A 22,756-nucleotide genomic window follows, 5' to 3' on the forward strand; every position below is an offset into this window, starting at 1 on the left:
CTGTACCATTTCATGACTTCCTCTAACTTTTTTCACATGTTGAGCTGAAATTTTCACATGTGAAAACAAAAGAGACACAAATGAGGTCAGTTGTTCTCATGTGCACACCATCTTTTCACATGTGGAATTTGCAGTTTCACATGTTATAACCTAACTCTCACATGTGGAATTGCATTTTCAAATGTGTGAAAATCTAATTTGCACTTTCACATGGAAAAACTTCTAAATGTTGTCACGTTTATTTTCATGGCATCACCTGTGGAAATGTTGCATTCCCATGTTATCACATTTATTTCACATGAGATCATGTTTTCACATGTGCTTAAATGTTTTCACATGTGTAGTTTCATGCTATCACATGCTTCTTTAACATGTCACATGTAATCATATTAACTTCACATGAGATCACATGTGAAATTGATGTCGTTTTTTCCGTAAGGGATCTCCCCCTCTCTTTTCCCCCATCCCTCTCTACCTCCCCCATCCCTCCCTTTCTCCCTCACTCCCACATCTCTCCCTTCCTCTCGCATTCCCTCGACCTCTATCTCCTTCTCTCCCCCTCTCTCATCCCTTCCTTCCCCTCTTCCTCCCTCCCTCTCTCTCCTGTTTTGATGGATATGTCTGAGTGGTAAACTAGAGAGCATCTGTCTGCAGCTCTAATCCTCTCTCCCTCCCCACCCTCTCCAGTCTTCTCCTAATCTCGTTAACACAGAGGCAATTAGTGCCACCGGCTAATTACACGTCAACAAGACAGGTTGAACAGGTGGAGATTAACCACCGTGACTGGCTATCACCCCACTAGTCCCGCCCACATCACTCATCACCTCCCACCTGGATTGGCTGTCTATTAGTGTCAGTCACCAGTGTTTCCAGAAGAGAATGGCTTGGACTCTTGCATCCCTTTCACATAAAGACCAAAACCACACAAATTTACCATGCCTGCATTTTTATGCCAGATTTGTTTGTATTTCTGAAAAGCATAGGGGGTAGAAAAACATGGCACAATAAAACCCACTTAACACCTAGTCATGATTCCTGTATTTATACTGACCCTGTAACCAAAATACAGGTATTGGGTCTGTGTGAATGGTTCTGAGATTTCTTGCAGGTAAATTCATTAACACTTCCATTGTTTAACACCTCCCTCATTTGAAATGCAAACAGCCCCCATGGTTCAACAACAACCCCCGACCCTCCGAATTTGCCAATTACCCACTGATATATATTAAAAGGGTATACCTGCAAACAACTGGTAATAAGGGGCTGTTTGAAATAAATATTGCCTTACAGAGCATTCAGAAAGTATTCAGACCCCTTGACTTTTTCCACATTTTGTTACGTTACAGCTTTATTCTAAAATGGATTAAAAAATAAATAAATCCACATCAATCTACACAGTATACCCCATAATGACAAAGCGAAAACAGGTTTTTCAATTTTTTTCTCTCAAATGTATTAAAAATAAAAAACAGAAATACCTTATTTACATAAGTATATTGCTATGAGACTTGAAATTGAGCTCAGGTTCATCCTGTTTCTTTTGATCGTCCATAAGATGTTTCTACAACTTGATTGGAGTCCACCTGTGTTTTCTAGTGTCCAGGTGAGCCTGATTGGGTTTATTGGGTTCACCTGGTGTATGACTATTAGGTCCTCTGTGGACTGGGCCGGTTGCTCAGGTCTCTTGTTTTGTTTAGTGATTCATGTGCCAGTGCTTTGTTGTTTTTGCTGTGTAAGCTTCAGTAAATGTTCTGGATTTATCCTCACCTCGGCCTGCTGTGTTTCTCTGCGCCTGGGTCCAAGTTTGTACAAGACTTATTGTCACACCCTCTGGAGAGGTGACCAAGAACCTGATAGTCATTCTGACAGAGCTCTAGAGTTCCTCTATGGCGATGGGAGAACCTTCTCTGCAGCACTCCACCAATCAGGCCTTTATGGTAGAGTGGCCAGATGGAAGCCACTCCTTGGTAAAAGGCACATGACAGCCCGCTTGGAGTTTGTCAAAAGGCACCTAAAGACTCTCAGACCATGATCAACAAGATGCTCTGGTCTGATGAAACCAAGATTGAACTTTTTATTCTGAATGCCAAGCGTCACATTTGGAGGAAACCTGGCACCATCCCTACGGTGAATCATGGTGGTGGCAGCATCATGCTGAGGGATGCTTTTTAGAGGCAGGGACTGGGAGACTAGTCAGGATCGAGGGAAAGATGAACGGAGCAAAGTACAGAGATCCTTGATGAAAACCTGCTCCAGTGCACTCAGGACCTCAGACTGGGGGCGAAGGTTCACCTTCCAACAGGAGTAGCTTCTGGACAAGTCTCTAAATGTCTTTGAGTACCCCAGCCAGAGCCCGGACTTGAATCCGATCGAACATCTCTGAAGAGACCTGCAAATAACTGTGCAGCAACGCTCCCCATCCAACCTGACAGAGCTTGAGAGGATCTGCAGAGAAGAATGGGAGAAACTCCCCAAATACAGGTGTGCCAAGCTTGTAGCGTCACACCCAAGAAGACTCGAGGCTGTAATCACTGTCAAAGGTGCTTCAACAAAGTACTGAGTAAAGGATCTGAATTGTTATGTAAATGTAATATTTCTAAAAACCTATTTTTATTTTTTCATTATGGGGTATTATGTGTAGACCGATAAGGGAAAAAAACGATTTAATACATTTTAGAATAAGGCTGTAAAGTAACAAAATGTGGAAAAAGTCAAGGGGTCTGAATGCTTTCCGAATGCACTGTATATAAGGGGCTAGTCATACAAACATTGCCTTCTATTTTTTGCAGGTAACATACAGTACCACATATTCTGTCTAAAATGGGTAACGGACACGAGGAACATATGGTGCTGGTGATAGAGATCACAGAGACTAGTCACCTTCAACACATTACAACCATAACCCCTGTCCTCTAATTACTGCTGGCTGTAATGTAACGAAATCTCTCTTAGCCTTTACAAATGCCCTGCTGCACACCATGGATACTGAAGCCTAAGCCTAAACCACAAGGGTTTGTACATGTTACCAACTGGGGTTGAACCTGGGTCACCTGTGTGCTACATGCCTCAGCCCACTGAGCTATAGCCTAAGTAGGTTTTAGCTGTGGGAGCTAATGCAAGTCTTCGTGTCTCTGGCAAGGTAACTCATCACGCTGAACCAACAAACCTCCTCCGTTACTCACACCAGGGTTGGGGTCATTTCGAGTCAGTCTAAGTGATTTGAATTGAAATAAAACAAAATGGAAAAACACACATGCATACAACACGCCACGTTCTGCATAAGCACTCTGTGACATCTGCTGATGTACATAGGGCTTTATAAATACATTTGATTGTATTACAAACATACCTGATAGACCTCCATCTTTGTCATCACAATCTGGGGGGTAGACATCCTCACACTGCAGGGCAGAATACAGACCATTACACAGAGAAATGGATTTGGAGACAAGACGATATACACTGTACTTCGCATCAGTAGAATATGAGCAGAACCTAAATTCAAAATGATTCCCCTGTTGGCTAGTACAAACGGTACCAAAAGTATCAACACAACGGAGAACCAGGCTAGAATTCTTTTGGGATTGATTGACAGAGATAACATAGTAACGATTGATTGATTGTTTGTTTTTAGGCTGGGTATCTGTAAAACACTTTGTGACAACTGCTGGTGTAAAAATGGCTTAATAAATAATGTTGATTAGTTAATTGATTGACTGATAGTACTGCTCCCCCACCGTCACGTGATCCAGCTCAGTGTTGTCGGTGGTTTCCGTAGAGACGGTCTCAGCGATTGACTGGGAGTCAGGGTCTAGAAACATCTCCTCCACAGTGCTGATGGAGCAGAGGGCAGACACATGTTATAATGGCTTTATGAAGCCTTCGTTACTAGATGCTTCACTTATTATTTCTGCGCAAATTCATACTATACTTAACAAAAATATAAACGCAACATGCAACAATTTCAACGATTTTTACTAAGTTACACTTCATATAAGGAAATCAGTCAATTGAAATAAATTCATTGGGCCCTAATCTATGGATTTCACATGACTGGGCAGGGGCACAGCCATGGGTGGGGAGCCAGGCCCAGTTAATCAGAATTTGTTTTTCACCACAAAAGGGTTTTATTACACACAGAAATACTCCTCAGCACCACCCCACCCTCCTCAGATGATCCCGCCGGTAAAGAAGCCGGATGTGGAGGTCCTGGGCTGGCGTGGTTACACGTGGTCTGTGGTTGTGAGGCCGGTTGAACGTACTGTCAAATTCTCTAAAATTACGTTGGAGGTGGCTTATGGTAGAGACATGTACGTTAAATTATCTGGCAACAGCTCTGGTGGACATTCCTGCAGTCACCATGCCAATTGCACGCTCCCTCAAAACTTGAGACATCTGTGGAATTGTGTTGTGTGACAAAACTGCACATTTTAGAGTGGCCTTTTATTGTCCCCAGCATAAGGTGCACCTGTGTAATGATCATGCTGTTTAATCAGCTACTTGATATGCCACACATGTCAGATGGATGGATTATCTTGGCGAAGGAGAAATGCTCACTAACAGTCGATGTAAACAAATTTGTGAACACAATTTGAGAGAAATCATTTTTTTGTGCATATGGAACATTTCTGGGATCTTTTATTTCAGCTCATGAAACATAGGACCAACATTTTACATGTTGCGTTTATATTTGTGTTCAGAATATATAAAAGGTATTACTTTCAGATCCTTACATCTGGTGCATTGACAAATGCCACATAACCCCTTTTCCACCTTCTATATAGCATTGCAATTGCTTATGAATGATTTATGAAGAAACCTAAGATACCATTATGAAGGCTTACTCTTAAATAGGACCTATCAAACTAAGGTACGGTACCAGTCAAAAGGTTGGACACACCTGGAAAATAGTAAAAATAAAGAAAAACCCTTGAATGAGTAGGTGTGTCCAAACGTTTGACTGGTACTGTATATCCACATAGATGTAAGAGGAAGAATACACTCGGTTTATAATCTGACGTAGGTATAGACTTCCTCTTTCTGGCAACTAGTAGCAGACCCCCCCCCCCCCCCCCCCCACAAATAAAAAAGTAATCCCTGCACTAACAGTCACATTGGTCTTTCTTACTAGCTCACTGCTGATAAATGCCTTATTGAGGAAGTGCTTTACTTACTATGAATGTGATATGTGATTGTCTCACCGAGCTACCTTAAGGTGAACGCACTGTAAGTCGCTCTGCGTAAGAGTCTGCTAAAGGACTAAAATGTAAAACATGTCAAGGTGTTCTAGAATGATGGACTGATTATGATGCGGAGGGTGACAATGGTAATACGTTGTGTACATGATGAGTGAATCTAAAAGCCAGACTTACGAGTTGACCAAAGAGAGTTCAAAATTATCGAAGTCCCGGAAGATCTCACTGTAGCGCTTGGTCTCTGATTTGTTGGGGACCTTCACATCTGGGGTAAAAGATGGAGGACAAACATGTGAGCAAGAGAGGCCAAATGCTCTTTCTTTTTCATAAAATAAATATGATACAAAAACACACAAATTGAAATTGCTTTTTGCAGCTCCCAAAAACAGCTTACGAAATATGTTCTATTTTTAGAAATAACAAATAAAAGGGTAAACCAACAGCCGACACCCAGTTGTTAAACAATGTGCAAGGAAATAAAGACGTTTGTGGATTTGAAGGGTGGTGGTGGTGGTGGTGACTGAGGCCTCAGATGTGTGATTGTATGTTCGTGTAAAAGGCATTAGCTGTAACACTGTTGTCTTTCAATTCCCCAGCCTCTGGTGAAAAACGCATATCGCTGTCGGTCACCCATTAAATCACACTAAGTACTGCTGAGATGGTTTTAAACTTTGTGTGAAAGGCAGACAAGCATATTTACTTGTTTTATAACATCTAATATGGGAAGGACTGCAAATAAACTGAGAAAAAGAGAAATGCAACTCCAACAAAGAGGTTCTGTTCATTTGATACATAAATGGTGGAATGCATTTCCTTGGACAGACTGAATGCTGTGCTCACTACTGAGTGCAGCGTTAAGCCTGGTTTAACCAGGCTAGGCATTTACAGTACATGACTCAGCTGGGGAAAATACAGGTTGATGACACCCAAAACTGAACGATGGTAGTACATTAACTCTGAGTGAACTACAACCAGGGTTGGGGAGTAACGGATTACCTGTAATAACTGTAATCCGTTACGTTACCAGCAAAATATTGTCATCGTGTCACGATTGTCGTAAGGAGTGGACCAAAACGCAGCGGGAAAATGTATACTCATCTTCTTTTTTTATTTTGAAGAAGGAAAAACAAAATAAACACGTATACAAAAACAAACGACTCCAAACAGTCCCGTCAGGTGCAACAAACACTAAACAACTACCCACAAACCCCCATAGAACAAACACCCCTATAAATAGGACCTTCAATCAGAGGCAATGAGAAGCAGCTGCCTCCAATTGAAGGTCAACCCAATAAACACCACATAGAAATAGACCAACTAGAAATAACATAGAAATACACTAACATAGAACATAACCCAAACAACCCCGAAACACCCTAAACAAACACCCCCTGCCACGCCCTGACCAAACTACAATAACAAACAGCCCCTTTACTGGTCAGGACGTGACAGTACCCCCCCCAAAGGTGCAGACCCCGGGTGCACTTTAAACAACAATAAAAAAAAAACACAAAAATAAACCCCAACACAAAAAAAATCCCCTAACTAAAGGGAGGGAAAGGAGGGTGGCCACCGTCACCGACGGTTCTTGTGCTACACCCCCCCCCCTCCCCAACCTCCAACTACGGAGGTGGCTCAGGCTCCGGCCTTACTCCCCAACCTAACCTGTCCACCCCCGCTAACTGCTTATTATTATTTACCCCTCCCAAAGTCTCTGGACTAAGGTGCATTGCTGAAGACCTCGGGCTGAGGCGCGTCGCTGGAGACCTCGGACTGGAGGGCCGACTCTGGGAGCTCCCGACTGGAGGGCCGACTCTGGGAGCTCCCGACTGGAGGGCCGACTCTGGGAGCTCCCGACTGGAGGGCCGACTCTGGGAGCTCCGGACTGGAGGGCCGACTCTGGGAGCTCCGGACTGGAGGGCCATCTCTAGACGGGGCACTGTCGCCGGAAGCTCTGGACGGGGCACTGTCGCCGGAAGCTCTGGATGGGGCACTGTCGCCGGAAGCTCTGGACGGGGCACTGTCGCCGGAAGCTCTGGACGGGGCACTGTCACCGGAAGCTCTGGACGGGGAACTGTCGTCGGAAGCTCTGGACGGGGAACTGTTGTCGGAAGCTCTGGATGGGGAACTATCGTCGGAAGCTCTGGACGGGGAACTGTCGTGACGTGACACATCAGATGACCAATACTTTTGAAAAACTAGCTGATTACTTCGAGGAGTACTATTCAATTCAGAAAAGATTTTTGTGAAATTTTTTTTTGACACTTCTTCTCAAAGACATTAAAATCAGCATTGAAAAAAGGCGCAAATGTAAATTTGTTCCACCTGAGCGAGTCTGACCACAAGTAGAGACCGCAATGATGACGCACAAAATGTGTTTGATGGATCGCGGGAAAAGAGCAGGAATAGGCTTTTGTAGGCTACATGTCGTTGTGGATGGCTGTTCACAAATCTAAATGTGTATTTGAACATGATAATGGTTGAATTCAAGAAGTTTAAGCTGCTTATTAATCATTGTTTTTCAAACCAGTGGACAGCCAGGGAAAAATGCGCTCTTGCAACAGCTGCATAGTGCGGATCCAAGCCTATGGAATAAAAGTGGGGCTTGTATTGCTCAATCTAATTCATGCTGATAAAAAATAATCCATAGTCCTAATGAACACTTGCTCAAATTTGCACACTTTTGATAGATTTAAAGTGGTAATCTGTAGTTGCTACATCTATTTTTGGACTTATAAATTACATATACAGTTCCAGTCAAAAGTTTGGACACCTACTCATTCCAAGGTTTTTTCTTTATTTTTACTATTTTCTACATTGTAAAACAATAGTGAAGACATCAAAACTATGAAATAACACATAAGGAATCATATAGTAACCAAAAAAGTGTTAAACAAATCCAAATATATTTTAAATTCTTCAAAGTATCCACCCTTTGCCATGATGACAGCTTTAAACACTCTTGGTAAAGCATGCCATTCCATTTTTCAACTCAAATCAATGAGCCCAATCAGTCCTCTGCGACAACAAAATCATAAACAACAGAATTGGGCTGGCTAATAAGTCCTTAGTTTTGGGTTCATGCTCAGGTAAATCAATTTGGCTAATCTATACTTCCATATTTGCAAGTCCTATTGTTGACGATCAAGGTGTATAACATTTATCGCAATGACTGGAATGCTGATAGACTTTGGTTTTTAATGTAAAGATATAATTTAATCATATTATTATATGTAGTAGAAAGAAGAAGCCTACATAACCAACCCATAAAGTAAAATGTAACATCCATATACAGCTATGTAAACTTTAACATTGATTTATCCTGCAAAAGATGTCGTTCAATTGGTAACATACATTTTTGTCTTCTTCTAATGCCTCTTAAAGGGAACGTAATCTAAAAGTAACAGAATACAATCCAATTACGTTACTGAGTTTGCGTAATCCAAAAGTTACATTACTGATTACAATTTTGGGCAGGTAACTTGTAACTGTAAACAGATTACATGCAGAAAGTAGCCTACCCAACCCTGACTACAACCTAATGCTGTAGTCTCACTCAACAGACGTTTGCGGACTAGCATCATGTGCTGAGACTGCATATGAGGCTTAAAACGCAGTCAATATGCAAAAACACTCAACTCCCAGTGTAGATATTTTTTCATCTCTCCTCCCTCTCTCTCTCGCTCTGTCTCCATTTAGGTCGACCACATCCTGCTTGTGATGTGTGTCATGTTTTGCTCAGAAGACACAAAGTTCTTGTTTATTCGCCTTAGCAGAGTTCTGTTCATACGGCAGTAGAAGACAGGTACGACATAGTAGAACTGTAAACAACCATGTTCAGCTCCATAGCGCAAATTACATTGAAAAGCAACGTTCCCTCCTACGCGGAAACCGTATTCACGGTAAACGCTGCACATGGCGGCTCAATCAGAAATGACCTTGAAATATTAAGCGAGCTATGGTGCTGAACTTCGGCAATATGGGTTGAATCGAGCCCTTAGTCTAACAGAAAGCAGGGCCCTATAGCCGACTGTGCATGGCAGAGTTCTAGAGGGAGATCGAGAGTGGGTTCAAATAGTATTTGTTTCCCGTCAAACCATTTTGACGGTATGTTTCACGAAGATATGTTTCACGAACGGCACACGCCAACACGCAAAATGGAGGATGAGTTCAGGAGGTTCACTGATCCTGCACTGACTGGGAGGATGTAGCATGCAACGACACACACACACATTTTTTTTGTATTATCCTTGTGGGGACCAAACAATTGATTCCCATTCAAAATCCTATTTTCCCTAAGCCCTAACCCTTAACCTTAATCCTAACCCTTAACCTTAATCCTAACCGCTAACCCTAATCCTAACCCCTAACCCTAAACCTAACCCTAAAATAGCCTTTTTCCTTTTGAGGACAGACCAAAACTTGTCCAAAGTATCCTTGTGAGAACTTCTGGTCCCCACAAGGATAGTAAAACATACACATTCACACACCTTCCCTGAAACATTTCTTTTCTACTCAAATGAATGGTTTCCCAGACCCAGATGGAGACTATTCTCCATTGAGCATGCTTTGGTCCAGGAGTAGGCTTCATCTGAGCACTGAAAACTGACCCAAATGATAACAATCTTCTGTTTTCTCTTGTTGTTACTCACCTGGGGTTTTGGAGTGCTCCTTCTCATTAACTTCGGGTTCTTCTTCCCTCTCCATCTCTATTTGAGACTAAATATCACAAGTGTACCTAGCCCCAAACCAGCATCTACCACAGCAACCCCATCAATCTTCCCCGCTCCACCAGCAACGTTCCATCAACCTTCTATCAATCAATCTACCAATTCCATCAACGTTAGCGATGCGTACTCGTACACATGACAAACAGCAGCGACAGAGCAGGAAATGGGCTCGATTTCCTCTAGTTGCACTCAATCACACTAACGTTTGACTAGCACAATGCTGCTGTCTGGTAAAGTGCCTGGGTCTGACCCTTCTCTTCTTGTTCTCTCAGAGTTCTCTTCCTCTAGTGCAGAGCGAGGTTGGCCAATACGGTTTCACCATCATGAAGAGGAAGTGTGACTCTGTCAATCTAGGTCACACCTAGGTTGTCATACCGAACGTAGCTAGATATGTGTGAGAGGGTGGAGGAGGAAAAAGAGAGAGAGAAAGTGAGCTGGCCTCTGTGTTATACTGTTTGTGTTGTGACCTCTGTGTTATACTGTTTGTGTTGTGGCCTCTGTGTTGTACTGTTTGTGTTGTGGCCTCTGTGTTGTACTGTTTGTGTTGTGACCTCTGTGTTGTACTGTTTGTGTTGTGACCTCTGTGTTGTACTGTTTGTGTTGTGACCTCTGTGTTGTACTGTTTGTGTTGTGACCTCTGTGTTATACTGTTTGTGTTGTGACCTCTGTGTTATACTGTTTGTGTTGTGACCTCTGTATTATACTGTTTGTGTTGTGCAGATGTTTAGAGATCAAACTGATCTCTAAAATGATCTCTCTCATGGGCGTTGAAAGCTGAATGATATTGATACTACATTTGAGGCGGCAGGTTGCCTAGTGGTTAGAGCGTTGGGCCAGTAACCGAAAGGTTGCTGGATCGAATCCCCGAGCTGACAAGGTAAAAATCTGGTGTTCTGAACAAGGCAGTTAACCCACTGCTCCCCGGTGGGCCGTCGTTGTAAATAATATTTTGTTCTGAACTGACTTGGTTAAATAAAATAGAAAATGCACATCTCTGCAATTCAACATCAACCTCTTGAGATTACAGTCTTCACCAGTGTTGCAGTAGGCAGTAAACATCTTGAAATGGGAATACTAATTGTACCTTTAATAACTGTAACTGTATCCAATAACAACATACAGTGAGGGAAAAAAGTATTTGATCCCCTGCTGATTTTGTACGTTTGCCCACTGACAAAAAAAGGATCAGTCTATAATTTTAATGGTAGGTTTATTCGAACAGTGAGAGACAGAATAACAACAAAAAAATCCAGAAAAACGCATGTCAAAAATATTATAAAATGATTTGCATTTTAATGAGGGAAATAAGTATTTGACCCCTCTGCAAAACATGACTTACTACTTGGTGGCAAAACCCTTGTACGCAATCACAGAGGTCAGACGTTTCTTGTAGTTGGCCACCAGGTTTGCACACATCTCAGCAGGGATTTTGTCCCACTCCTCTTTGCAGATCTTCTCCAAGTCATTAAGGTTGAGGCTGACGTTTGGCAACTCGAACCTTCAGCTCCCTCCACAGATTTTCTATGGGATTAATGTCTGGAGACTGGTCTGGCCACTCCAGGACCTTAATGTGCTTCTTCTTGAGCCACTCCTTTGTTGCCTTGGCTGTGTGTTTTGGGTCATTGTCATGCTGGAATACCCATCCATGACCCATTTTCAATGCCCTGGCTGAGGGAAGGAGGTTCTCATCCAAGATTTGACGGTACATGGCCCCGTCCATCTTGCATGGAGCCCCAGGCCGAGGGAGATTGACAGTTCTTTTGTGTTTCTTCCATTTGCGAATAATCGCACCAACTGTTGTCACCACCTCACCAAGCTGCTTGGCGATGGTCTTGTAGCCCATTCCAGCCTTGTGTAGGTCTACAATCTTGTCCCTGACATCCTTGGAGAGCTTTTTGGTCTTGGCCATGGTGGAGAGTTTGGAATCTGATTGATTGCTTCTGTGAACAGGTGTCTTTTATACAGGTAACAAACTGAGATTAGGAGCACTCCCTTTAAGAGTGTGCTCCTAATCTCAGCTCATTACCTGTATAAAAGACACCTAGGAGCCAGAAATTGTTCTGATTGAGAGGGGGTCAAATACTTATTTCCCTCATTAAAATGCAAATAAATGTATAACATTTTTGACATGCGTTTTTCTGGATTTTTTTGTTGTTATTCTGTTTCTCACTGTTCAAATAAACCTACCATTAAAATTATAGACTGATCATTTCTTTGTCAGTGGGCAAACGTACAAAATCAGCAGGGGATCAAATACTTTTTTCACCTCACTGTAGGTTTTCTTTTTCTGTTGCAAACATTTTGCTACAGTGTGTGACCTACACAACCCATGATAGTGAGGTAAGAATGCCCAGGAGATATATTCTAGAGGCTGAGACTGACTGACCTGTGAGGGAGAGACGCAGCATGGTGAGGGTGTGGCTGACTGGAGGTCGACCCATGGATGGGTAGCATTCCGCCAGGGGCTGGAGAGACTGCTGTAGGGCCTGGAGCCCCATGGACACATTCACCTGGTTAGGACCACCCAGCTCTGGGACGGAGAGGGGGAATGAGGTAGGGAAAGAGAGAGAGAGAGAAAGATAAAAAAATTTGATTGAGAGAGAAAGAGAAGAAAAACCTCAGTCGCACAATTGGTATTACGCACTGTAAAAAATGTAATCAAATAAACGTTGTCTGTGTGTGTGTGTGTTTGTGTGGTAAACGCTATATAAACGTTTCTATAGTTAATTGGCACAGTGGCGACCCGTCATTCAGGGCAGGGGGGGGCAGAGTAGCAATTACTGGCAGGGCCACTCAAGAATATTTAGAGACTTGTCCCGAAGCCAATCCTGTGTTGTCTTGGCTGTGTGCTTTGTGTTGTTGTCCTGTTGGAAGGTGAACCTTCGCCCCCAGTCTGAGGTCCTGAGCGCTCTGGAGCAGGTTTTCATCAAGGATCTCTGTACTTTGCTCCGTTCATCTTTGCCTTGAGCCACACTAGTCTCCGAGTCCCTGCCGTTGAAAACCCCCCCCACATTATGATACTGCCACCACCATGCTTCACCTTAGGGATGGTGCCAGGTTTCCTCCAGACGTGATGCTTGGCATTCAGGCCAAAGAGATCAATCTTAATTTCATCAGACCAGAGAATCTTGTTTCTCATAGTCTGAGAGTCTTTAGGTGACTTTTGGCAAACTCCAAGCGGACTGTCATGTGCCTTTTACTGAGGAGTGGCTTCCTTCTGGACACTACCATAAAGGCCTGATTGGTGAAGTGCTGCAGAGATGGTTGTCCTTCTGGAAAGTTCTCCCATCTCCACAGAGGAACTCTGGAGCTCTGTCAGAGTGACCATCGGGTTCTTGGTCACCTCCCTGACCAAGGCCCTTTTCTCCCGATTGCTCAGTTTGGCCGGGTAGCCAGCTCTATGAAGAGTCTTGGTGGTTCCAAACTTCTTCCATTGAAGAATGATGGAGGCCACCGTGTTCTTGTGAACCTTCAATGTTGCAGAAATGTTTTGGTACCCTTCCCCAGATCTGTGCCTCGACACAATGCTGTCTCGGAGCTCTACGGACAATTCCTTCAACTTCATGGCTTGGTTTTTGCTCTGACATGCACTGTCAACTGTGGGACCTTATATAAACAGGTGTGTGCTTTTCCAAATCATGTCCAATCAATTGAATTTACCACCGGTGGACTCCAATCAAGTTGTAGAAACATCTCAAAGATGATCAATGGAAACTGGATGCACCTGAGCTCAATTTCGAGTCTGAATACTTATGTAAACAAGGTACCTTTTTTTATTTTTAATACATTTGCAAAGAAATCGAAAAACATGTTTTTGCTTTGTCATTATGGGGTAGTGTGTGTTGATTTCTGAGTATTTGTTTTTATTTAATGCATTTTAGAATAAGGCTATAACATAACAAAAAAAATCAAGGGGTCTGAATACTTACGAAGGCACTGTATATTTTATATATTTTTTGTAGTTGCTTGTTTTGCATATTATATTGGAATTAATAGGTGTCACATATCAGTTTGCAAACTGTAAAAAAATATAGATATTGAGTTAAAAAAGCTGGATAGAAACATGATCTCCCTTTTAGATTTTTTGAGTAAGGCACCTCCAAAATGCAGGTGATACACCTGCCCTGAATGATGGGTCGCCACTGGTTTAGTGGCTTTGCTGGCATGCATCTAAAATAAATTGGGTATGCCCTACCAAGATGTACATGCTAAAATCAACACTGAATTTGCATATCAGACAGTATGACTACTGGCCCTGCAACTTGTATTGGAATCAGAAGTAGGATGGCGACCCCTTGAGGCGTGCCCGGAAGTCGCATGAAGGGGGTTCTTGAATGGTTTGTAAGTCGAACAATCATGACCCTGCTTGGGCCCACTGGGAAACAACTAGGTCCATTGCCAAGTGCATAAAATCCAATCTTATTCTGTTTAAACTGCAATTTTACACTTCCTATTTAAGTCCTTCATAGTCACAAAATTTGAGATGTACGTAGCTCATGATGTACGGAGCTCAATTTGGCCTCTGCGTGCCTCCGGATGCTCCGCAATTGCGTCACACCATCCATATGGCGCCTCCGACCACATTTTCATACCAAGCATAAATTGTCTCTTAACCGTTACGTTGCGCTGGATGTCTTAAATTTCAATGGGGACGTCCACAACGCAACAGAGTGGAATCTCAACGAACCCTTGCAGTTGAAGGCTCCGTTGCGATACAGACGCCACATACTTTGTATTATTCCAACCTTTGCCCCATCTTCAGTTAATAAAAGCCAATTGATGCTTGATCCGATAATGTGGTCAGAGGCGCCATATGGATGGTGTGACACAACTGCGGAGCCTCCGGAGGCATGAAGAGTACCTCTCAAATTTTGGATCAATGAGGAGGGCTCCTTATAGTTACGCATTGACATGATTGGTTGGCGGTAGGTGAGGGCGTGAGGTCAGGTATAAACACAAACTCACTTCCTTGACAACTTCCTTCACAACAGCTCTGCGCTGCTCCGCAAAGCGCAAGAAGTATGAATGGCCTGACTTCTGCCATATCACCATAAAATGCTGCACGGTCAAAGCAGACGTCAGATTGAACATGCAGCGCCTTTAATGTCTATATACAGAATGTGGTTACTACATACCACATCAAGTACATTCTGCGCCCGCTACACGTCACTTACTACATGTCGCGCCCACTGCCATTGATATGCTAGCGCATTCTTTGGCACACATTCCAGCACACTAGGTGTCGGTGCAACGTTGGATGCCAACCGACAAAAACCCCCACCGAAGGAGGCTGCTAGCTAGCTAAGGGACACTGGTATACAGTGTCCTTCGCCGCCCGCCTGCCGAGCACTGCTTTCCCGCAGTTCTATTAACATTACCCCTACCCCGGTCAACTGCCCGGCACCCTCCACAGCAACCCGCCAAAGCCCCGAAATTGTTGCAACCCCTATTACAAGCCTGTTCAACCTCTCTTTCGTATTGTCTCAGATTCCCAAAGATTCGAAAGCTGCAGCGGTCATCCCCCTCTTCAAAGGGGGTGACACTCTAGACCCAAACTGCTACAGACCTATATCTATCCTACCCCGTCTTTCTAAGGTCTTCGAAAGCCAAGTTAACAAACAGATTACTGACCATTTCGAATCCCACCGTACCTTCTCCGATATGCAATCTGGTTTCAGAGCTGGTCATGGGTGCACCTCAGCCACGCTCAAGGTCCTAAACGACATCACAACCACCATCGATAAGAGACATTACTGTGCAGCCGTATTCATCGACCTGGCCAAGGCTTTCGACTCTGTCAATCACCACATTCTTATTGGCAGATTTGACAGCCTTGCTTTCTCAAATGATTGCCTCGCCTGGTTTACCAACTACTTCTCTGATAGAGTTCAGTGTGTCAAATCGGAGGGCCTGTTGTCCGGACCTCTGGCAGTCTCTATAGGTGTGCCACAGGGATCAATTCTCGGGCCGACTCTCTTCTCTGTATACATCAATGATGTTGCTCTTCCTGCTGGTGATTCTTTGATCCACCTCTACGCAAACGACACCATTCTATATACCTCTGGCCCCTCTTTGGACACTGTGTTAAATAACCTCCAGACGAGCTTCAATGCCATGCAACACTCCTTCCGTGGCCTCCAACTGCTCTTAAACGCAAGTAAAACTAAATGCATGCTCTTCAATCGATCACTGCCCGCACCTGCTTGCCCATCCAGCATCACTACTCTGGACGGCTCTGACTTAGAATACGTGGACAACTACAAATACCTGGGTGTCTGGTTAGACTGTAAACTCTCCTTCCAGACTGACATTAAGCATCTCCAATCCAAAATTAAATCTAGAATCGGCTTCCTATATCGCAACAAAGCATCCTTCACTCATGCCGCCAAACATACCCTAGTAAAACTGACCATCCTACTGATCCTCGACTTCGGTGATGTCATCTATAAAATAGCCTCCAACACTCTACTCAACAAACTGGATGCAGTCTATCACAGTGCCATCCGTTTTGTCACCAAAGCCCCATTCACTACCCACCACTGCGACCTGTACGCTCTCGTTGGTTGGCCCTCGCTTCATACTCGTCGCCAAACCCACTGGCTCCAGGTTATCTACAAGTCTCTGCTAGGTAAAGCCCCGCCTTATCTCAGCTCACTGGTCACCATAGCAGCACCCACTCGTAGCACGTGCTCCAGCAGGTATCTCTCACTGGTCACCCCCAAAGCCAATTCCTCCTTTGGTCGTCTTTCCTTCCAGTTCTCTGCTGCCAATGACTGGAACGAACTGCAAAAATCTCTGAAGCTGGAGACTCATATCGCCCTCACTAGCTTTAAGCACCAGTTGTCAGAGCAGCTCACAGATCACTGCACCTGTACATAGCCCATCTGTAAACAGCCCATCTATCTACCTACCTCATCGCCATACTGTATTTATTTATTTATCTTGCTCCTTTGCACCCCGGTATCTCTACTTGCACATTCATCTTCTGCACATCTACCATTCCAGTGTTTAATTGCTATATTGTAATTACTTTGCCACCATGGCCTATTTATTGCCTTAACTTACCTCATTTGCACTCACTGTATATAAACTTTTTGTTTTCTTTTGTTCTACTGTATTATTGACTGTATGTTTTGTTTATTCCATGTGTAACTCTGTGTTGTTGTATGTGTCGAATTGCTATGCTTTATCTTGGCCAGGTCGCAGTGCAAATGAGGACTTGTTCTCAATTAGCCTACCTGGTTAAATAAAGGTGAAATAAAAAATAAAATAAAAAATGACGGTGAGGGATGTAGTTAGCTAGTGTAGCCAACCCAATCGCGTGGCACTGCGCGGGTAGTGATTAACCTGGCCATAACGTTAAAATAACCGGGAAAGCAGTGCTTGACAGCTAGGGGCCTGTGGGGCCAAATTGGGCCAAATTGAGCTCTGTACTGCATCACCATGTGCCACCCAAATGTTGTACCAATGCGGAGGACTCCATATAGCTATTGACATGATTGGTTGACAGTAGGTTGGGGCGGGAGGTCCTATATAAACACAAACTCACTTCCCTGACAGCTTCCTTCACAACAGCTCTGCGCGGCTTTGTGAAGCAGGAAGTATGAATGCCCTGTTGTCCGGACCTCTGGCAGGTCATTGTCCTGTTGGATGGTGAACCTTCACCCCAGTCTGAAGTCCTGAGCGCTCTGGAGCAGGTTTTCATCAAGGATCTCTCTGTACTTTGCTCCGTTCATCTTTCCCTTGATCCTGACTAGTCTCCCAGTCCCTACCACTGAAAAACATCTCCACAGCATGCCACCACCATGCTTCACCGTAGGTATAGTGCCAGGTTTCCTCCGGACGTGACGCTTGGCATTCAGGTCAAAGAGTTCAATCTTAGTTTCATCAGACCAGAGGATCTTGTTTCTCATGGTCTGAGAGTCATTTAGGTGCCTTTTGGCAAATTCCAAGTGGGCTGTCATGTGGAGCTCTGTCAGAGTGACCATCGGGTTCTTGGTCACCTCCCTGACCAAGGCCCTTCTCCCCCGATTGCTCAGTTTGGCTGGGCGGCCAGCTCTAGGAAGAGTCTTGGTGGTTCCAAACGTCTTCCATTTAAGGCTGATGGAGGCTACTGTATTATTTGGGACCTTCAATGATGCAGAAATGTTTTGGTACCCTTCCCCAGATCTGTGCCTCGGCACATTCTTGCCTCGGAGCTCTACGGACAATTCCTTCGACTTCATGGCATGGTTTTTGCTCTGACATGCACTGTCAACTGTGGGACCTTACGTAGACAGGTGTGTGCCTTTCCAAATCATGTCCAATCAATCGAATGTACCACAGGTGGACTCCAATCAAGTTGTAGAAACATTTCGAGGATGATCAATGGAAACAGGATGCACCTGAGCTCAATTTCGAGTCTCATCGCAAAGGGTCTGAATACTTATGTAAATGAGGTATTTCTATTTTATTTTTTTAACCTGTTTTGGCTTTGTCATTGTGGGGTATTGTGTGTAGATTGATGATGAAAAAAAAATATTTACTCCATTTTAGAATAAGGGAAAGGGTCTGAATACTTTCCAAATGCACTGTATCAGTTCTCGTTAGAGCTTTTGTGCCGAATCCACTGCGCTGTTTTAGGTGCAACGTTTATCGTCAGAAAAATCTGACATTGATTGATTTATCAAGACCCCATGCTTAACAGCACAAAATAGTGCTGAAATACATGAGTGGACTATTGCTTCAATCAAATGCATTAACCATTTTCTGTAAATTGAGTGTTTTGTCCTTCATACGATTGAATCAAATTCCTTCAATGCTTACTGACAAAAGCAATATAAAAGGTTGAGAAATACACTGCAGGCTTTACTGAGGCTGACAAGCAAACTATTAGCCTACCACACAGGAAGAACCTTTGTGGACTCCATTTAAATCACATCTGTTACAATTCCATGTTGCAGAATTGCTAATAATAATGAGGAAGGTACAAGGGCATGAATTAATGGCAAACAACAGAGCATATGTCATATGCTGCAAAAACACCTATGTACTCACTACTGCTCATTAAAGTGCAATAATCCTTCGCTAGATGTAAAATAGGGTGACCAAGACTCCCTCATTGACATATTTATTATTTTAGCTTAGATTAATTCAGACTGGTTTGAGGCCGAAATGGGGTTCAGCAGACAATGTCACCTAAGTGTAATATTTTTTCTGAATGTTATGGCAGCCAGTGGAGGCTGTTGAAGGGAGGACAGCTCATAATAAATAGCTGGAATAGAGTAAATGGAATGGTATCAAACACGTTTGTTTGATACAATTAAATTACAGCCATTACACTCCATTCTAGTCATTAATAGGCTATGAGCCGTCCTCCCCTCAACAGCCTCCACTGATGGCAAAAGTAGCCAGTCTACTTTAGATCTATCCCATTACCCTTTGCAGGCGGAATCCGCCTATTTGATGTAAGACAATGAAGCCATAGGCAGAACTTTACCGCAACTAGGTCGGTTGGCGAAAATAAAAGTATAGGCTTTTTTACATTTTTACAGATGAGCCCTGATTTACATAAATTACAGAAAATACACATCAATATAAATACAAAATGCAAGCAGAAAAAAACAGCCATAAAAAACAAACATTCATCAGTAATAAGGTCCTCAATCATCAGTAATAAGGTCCTCAATCAGCTTCCTGAATTGCCCTAGAGCAAGGGGGGGCATAAAAAATGTAAAAAACTTTTTTCTCCCAAATTGGTAGTTACAGTCTTGTCCCATCACTGCAACTCCCGTACAGACTCAGGAGAGGCGAAGTTCGAGAGCCATGCATCCTCCGAAACACGACCCAGCCAAGCCGCACTGCTTCTTGACACAATTGCCGCTTAACCCAGAAGCCAGCTGCACCAATGTGTTGGAGGAAACACCGTACACCTGGCGACTGTGTCAGCGTGCATGCTCCCGGCCCATCACAGGAGTCGCTAGAGCACGATGGGACAAGGAAATCTTGGCCTGCCAAACCCTCTCCTAACCCGGACGACGCTGGGCCAATTGTGCGCCGCCTCATGGGTCTCCCAGTCACAGCTGTGACACAGCCTGGGATCGAACCCGGGACTGTAGTGATGCCTTAGACCGCTGCGCCACTCGAGAGGCCCCTGCAAATTGATTTTAACAAACAATTGGTCCCCCCAAAAATGCGGCCCTCCGTTGAATTTCAAAATCCAGCCAAAAAGTTTGCCCGCCCCTGTCCTGGAGGCACCGAAACATAAAATTTAAGAACATTTTGAAGTTTGTTCCACAAATAAGGTGCAAGAAACTACACTGATTTAGGCTACCTAGAAGAGACCAGAGGAATTTCCAGAGTTAGCCATCCCTGAGACTGGGTGTGGTAACTGGTATGTCTAAATTAGTATGATGTTAGGTACAGTGGAACTTTTTGTAAAAGGGCTTTATAAATCAAAACATAGCAATGTATCAACGCTCGTGACATCGAAGAGGGCCAATCAACTTCTATGGTAAAAAAAAAAAAAAACGTTGGCCTACATATGCCTATATAAAAAATATTTGGCAAGATGCTAAAGTTGGCGAAGAAACGTATTGGTTTGAAAGCTGTAGTTTATCAGCAATCCACGGATCATTGGGCAAGACTCTGTGATGACTTAGGGCGTAATGAAACACGTCACGATGTGAAGCCTATGGGCATTATGCCGCGTTCGGGTGCTAGTTGGAACTAGGAAACTCTGACATTTCCGACTTACTAATTGAACGCGGGATGTGTATAACTGCAACCTAGGATATGAACGAATCTTCGTGTCAGACTCAGAGCGCACATGAAAGTCTCCCAGACAGTCCTTTTGTTTGTCCTCGCATGAACTTGGCTATGTGTGGCATACCTTGGCAGACGCGAAGATCTTCAGATAACATGAGATAACTGCATAGTCATATTCGTCTTGATGGTAAATCATTAGATCAATAAAGAAATCCATATGTGTGAAAGTCGTAAATATGTTCCATTGACTTACCGCAACAGTCCTCAAAAAGCAGCCGAAGTTGTCTCAGACATTCCGCCACTGCGCGGAGTCTTGACACTGTCCATGTTATATCGAAGTATTTCATCCTACGAATACCACTACCGTTTTGACACGGGATTAGTGTGGCGTTCATTCCCGGTAAATGAGAATCATTCTCTCTCTGTTCAGTAGGCGTATGCTTTACACCACACCGCTGGCACATATTCAACTCCAACAAAGACATTTCTAGCTGTCTAATTCCATATAGGCACGCAACACAAAACAATTTGGCTAAATCGCATTAAAATAGCCTAGCTCAAAATGTGGTAGGCTATATTGATTAAAATCAAAAACATTCCTTCCATTTCATGCAATGTAGAACAAAATCCATTCGGAAATCAATACATTTCCCTCAGAGGTGCGTAATTGTCAGTTTGGATAGGCAGTGTCCTTGGCGCATCCTAGCCCAGAGTCCACTCAGCCACTATCGGTTGTCTCATATCCTCCGACTGATTTCCTCAATCTCTTTGAGAAGTAAAACCGTGTCATAGAACAATGTTTCCAGGTCTATCAACTAGGGTTTTCCCTCCCTACGTACAGTCTTGTTCCGCTAGGCATCTTGTCCAACCGCATTCCTACTATATGTCGCAACACTCTTAGCGTCATCTCGACCCTGGTTTTAATCGTTTCTCGGATTTCGTTTAAACGTTTGATTTATAAACCACTTGAAAATAACACCTTTGGGACACAAGGCCTATCAAGGTTACATTTTCGCGGGCCATCACACTGGGAGCAGAATAACTGGTTTATAGAGCACACATGAAGCAAAGTAGGCCTAGCCTAGGTCTAATCCGGATGTCTTATTCCCATTTGGCAGGCAATGCTTTTTTTAAAATGATTTAGAAATCCTTGATTTTAGGCTTTCATTTTTAATAACTTGCTGGTAACAGAATGCATGGGGATCCTATAGTTAGTTATTTTTAATTATTGGTTAAAGTTTGTTCACTGAGTTATGGCACATGTAAAAAGGAACTCTGCAATTGTTGCACAGAATAAGAAGGGGATGGCAATTTGTCACTCAACAACCCTATAATCACAGACAGATCAACTTTGATAAGGTTTCAGTGGTGCAACATCTAGCCAAATAGAGAAATCTCTAATTTGACCATGTGGAGGAATAGAGACCACAATTATCGTTACTCTTTTTTTAAACAAAATATTTTATTATTTGGTATGAGGTTACAAAAACGCTGTTGTGTCAGACAATGTAATCTCTTAGACTACCACGAGTGAATCTCAACTGAATCTTAATAGCTCACATGGCTCCTCAACCACAAAAGTGTGAGGCGTCTACTGCGGTCTCTGTGGTCGCTCCCGCCTGCGACCCTCGTATAACTCTGTGTGAAGGCGACAAGGCATTAGTCTGGAAACAGACCAGAGGTGGCAAGTGGGGGAAAGGAGTACTCCACTGCTATGAACAGCTCTACTGTAACTCAATGGCCATGGACCGACAGGGGAGGTGGATAGGGGTGAATCCTAACATCTACTTAAGTTGAATTTTCACTTGTAGTGATGCATTGATGCTGCAATAGTCTATGTGCTGGGGGACTAGGGTCAGTCTGTTATATCTGGTGTAATTATCCTGTCTTATCTGGTATCCTGTGTGAATTTAAGTATGCTCTCTCTAAAACTCTCTCTCTCGCTAGTTCTCCCCTCCCGGAGGACCTGAGGCCTAGGATCATGCCTCAAGACTACCTGGCCTGATGACTCCTGGATGTCCCCAGTCCACCTGGTCATGCTGCTGCATAGCCAGCGGCTATGGAACCCTGACCTGTTCACCGGAC

General features: G+C 43.6%; 1 protein-coding gene across 3 annotated transcripts in view; it reads right to left on the reverse strand.

The window, feature by feature from the left end:
• The window catches only part of gmip (GEM interacting protein), a 45,827-nt gene extending 24,363 nt beyond the window's left edge, over nucleotides 1-21,464 (reverse strand). The window contains exons 1-5 of one of the 3 annotated variants that reach the window (XM_029727255.1): nucleotides 20,925-21,463; nucleotides 12,312-12,455; nucleotides 5,373-5,460; nucleotides 3,738-3,834; nucleotides 3,350-3,401 (exon numbers count right to left, since the gene is read on the reverse strand). In XM_029727255.1, coding sequence (XP_029583115.1) covers nucleotides 3,350-3,401; nucleotides 3,738-3,834; nucleotides 5,373-5,460; nucleotides 12,312-12,455; nucleotides 20,925-21,156 — 613 coding nt within the window. In that variant the 5' untranslated portion in view covers nucleotides 21,157-21,463. Of the gene's footprint in view, nucleotides 1-3,349; nucleotides 3,402-3,737; nucleotides 3,835-5,372; nucleotides 5,461-9,847; nucleotides 10,299-12,311; nucleotides 12,456-20,924 lie in introns of those variants that run through there. The other 2 variants (XM_029727258.1, XM_029727257.1) reach the window with 2 other exon arrangements.
• Nucleotides 21,465-22,756: the final 1,292 nt, after the last annotated feature.

Source organism: Salmo trutta, chromosome 32, assembly GCF_901001165.1.
Source record: "Salmo trutta chromosome 32, fSalTru1.1, whole genome shotgun sequence".
NCBI classification, from domain to species: Eukaryota; Metazoa; Chordata; class Actinopteri; order Salmoniformes; family Salmonidae; genus Salmo; species Salmo trutta.